Source organism: Rhagoletis zephyria, unplaced genomic scaffold (genome assembly GCF_001687245.7).
Source record: "Rhagoletis zephyria isolate East Lansing unplaced genomic scaffold, Rhagoletis_zephyria_1.1 Rzeph_scaffold_12822, whole genome shotgun sequence".
Taxonomy (NCBI): domain Eukaryota; kingdom Metazoa; phylum Arthropoda; class Insecta; order Diptera; family Tephritidae; genus Rhagoletis; species Rhagoletis zephyria.
Window position 1 is genome coordinate 1 of NW_016169895.1, and position 2,976 is coordinate 2,976.

Sequence of the window (2,976 nt, forward strand, 5' to 3'; positions counted from 1 at the left end):
GTTAATTCCAATGATTTGAACTTAATTCGGCTGAAAAAATGGTATTCGCAATCGGAATGCAATTGCAACCAGAGTCGATTTAAGAAACCCGACAGCTAGTACCATGAAGAAATTGAAATGTAAGTTAAAGAAAGTCAGAACAACAAGAAATATACATGTATATCCTGTTTTTGGCCATCCGAAAGAATTTTAAAAATTCTATAAAATTTTTTTATGTTTGAAATGCAACCGTGGACGCCAGCTGGCAGGGAAACTTGCAAATTCCTGCAAATTTGCGTTCGTGCAGAATTTTGCAAGTTTCTCAACATGAGAGAGAATTTGAGAGAATTTTTTCTTACTCTCTGATATTTTGACTGTTGGATAATTCTTGCTGGATTTTCGACGAACAAACCTATTGTCTTGTCGCTCTGTTTGTCGCGTCACTATGTTCTTTGCCTCAGGTGGATTTTTATATCAGAATCTCATTTTTGGTGAAAAGTGCAGGTAGCGATCATTGAATATTTACTGGCTTTAACTAAAGCTAGAACTCTCGACTACTATCTCTGAAAAGAGATCTTAAATATTTGAGTTCTTAATATATTTTTTACTATTATTATCTTTAACTTAATAATGGCAAATTTGTATGTATATTTCCCTGCAACAGGGGGTGGCGGGTTTGAACACCCAAAATCTCCCCTTACGGCCGGACCTGTATGGTCTTATATAACATTTTTAATGCTCCCGAATTCGAAACTTCATGTGGAGACTGAAAGAAAATGATTTTTTTTTTAAACGCGAACAGGGCTAAAGATAAAAGAAAAGTTAAAAAATTGAGTGCGGCAGCAATAATTAACAAAAAATGGAAGAAGATGGTAACAAGCTTAACATAACTTGTTCTCCTGGAACATTTAGAAAGGTTCAAGACGGTGAGTAAACAATTAAGAAGAAAACCGTATTAATTTAATGTAATAAATTAATTTATCAAACAGATGCAGTTTATAGACAGAAGATCATAAGCGAAGTGGCTGGACAACAATGCTTCGAAAGCCTTATTATAACAGAAGAGCACAGCGGGAGCGCTGGCCTTGAAGAATCTTTCTCGGAAGAGATTGCAATGGGCGAAAGTGAAAGGGAAGACTTCCTTCCAATCGGTACAAGTGCTGAGACACATGACGTCAAGAGGCCTGCGTGGTTGGATGCGCCAACAAAGCTGCTAATTTTGAAGGTTAAGGAACTGCGGCCGAAAGTTGGCAAAAGCCAAAGCATGAAAACCATAAGCAAATGTGGAGCGCTATTACCAACGAGCTTTGCGAAAGGTGTTACTTTTACACGTCTTCACAAGTCGAGGGGAAATTTTTCAGCCTAGAAAGACAGTACAAAAAGACTAAACTCAATAACTCTAAAACAAGAAGAGCCAGAATGACATGCCCTTATGAGAAGTAAGTATTTGAACAAAATTTCTTCTCTTTTTCGTGAAATAATCCATAATATTTTGATGAAAACAGTGAGCTAGACGATGTTTTAAGCAAAAAAATACATTTTTCCTGAGGCGGTAATCGACAATGAGACTCCAATATCGGTGGAAAAAAGCATCGATTTTCAAAAAACTACGAAAAATTTGAAAATTCTTCGTTTCATTGATTTATAAGTAAAAAGAAAAATTTAATGTGTTTAAAATTATCAAAATGTTTTATAAATAAAGCGAAAAGTTGAATATATGATTTTAAAAATTCGTGTTTGAAACTTTATTACGCATACTTTCTTCTAAAGAGCCTTTTTTCTAGACCCATATTAGTGAAATATTATTCTCTGACTTGAGGACACTGCAGAGTAGTCATTAGAAGTATGAGTTGAGGAAGCGTTGTGTGTTAGAGATGTATTAACCTCATTGTGGTGGTGAGTTTTCGGGATGCAATTGAGAAATAGAGCTCCAGTTTGCGGCAGGAGTTGTAGTGAGCTGTGTGAATGAGTTAGCTGGGAGAGATTGTTGTGTAGATTGTGTGTTGACTGCTGTCGAAGCATGAACATGAGTGAGTAACTTAACTGAGTGTGAGAGCACTAGAAACCCTGCAGTACAGGGGAGTGACTACAGGACTGCTGAATCGATAGCTGCCTGATAAACACCGTCAATTACCGACCGACTACTTTTACAAGGCAATGTCCTAGGCAGTAGTTACCATCGGCTCTCTCTGCACTACCGGGAGTTACTTAAGTAGTCACTTGCGTGATTTATGGGCGCCCTCTGTCGTAGTTTTTCGCTATTCTGCTTACGACTGGTTCGTTAATACTTAACTAGGAGTCGGTGCAGTAGCGGTTCAAAAGTAGCGATTGACTCCAGCAGTACTGAAGGGAACCCTGCTAATTTTGAACTTAACGAATCATTCCGTTGTTTACGTCTAGATTATAACTCTCACTCCAGCACGTTTGACATATCGGACCCGATTTTTACTATAAGAAAAAAAACTATCATTTCAACTCTCAATAATTGAAATACTATCTTTAGCATATCCAATTAGCTGATGAACTTGATTCTGTAGCTGAATAGTTTTAGATATCGACACTTGATACAGTCCTGTTTCCACTATTCGGCACCAAAAAACCAAAAAAAAACAAAGTTCCACACGTCATGCGGACTGCGCCTCTCATGTCGGTTGGGCGGGAAAGGAGTGTAAAACCCATTAATTATATACATACACCAGCAGGCCCAGCGAACTCCGTCCCGCCCAAAGTTTTTATTTTTTGGTTCAACATTTTCACCAACAATTCACGTTTACGATTTTCATTGGCACATTCATCTGCCAAGATTATGGTTTGGTGGTCATTTGCCGCTTTAAATAACCTAAGGGAAGTGTTATATCCGTGAAGAAGTTCTTGCAATTCTCCAATTGTGCAGCTTTTCATAGCACGGTTATTCGCAAAACGAAATAAATTTGAAGAATTGTTTCCTCTTCACTCCCTGGCGGCAACAAGCTTTATAGTATAGTTGGTGGCATTTTA

General features: G+C 37.7%; 1 protein-coding gene across 1 annotated transcript; it reads left to right on the plus strand.

Moving 5' to 3' along the window:
- Window positions 1–838: 838 nt before the first annotated feature.
- On the plus strand, window positions 839–1,295 carry LOC108377846 (uncharacterized; the record flags this gene model as incomplete). The annotated part of the gene is made up of 2 exons (XM_017634140.1): window positions 839–905; window positions 969–1,295. Coding segments are annotated over exons 1-2 (394 nt in total), but the record flags the coding sequence as incomplete, so codon positions are not given.
- Window positions 1,296–2,976: the final 1,681 nt, after the last annotated feature.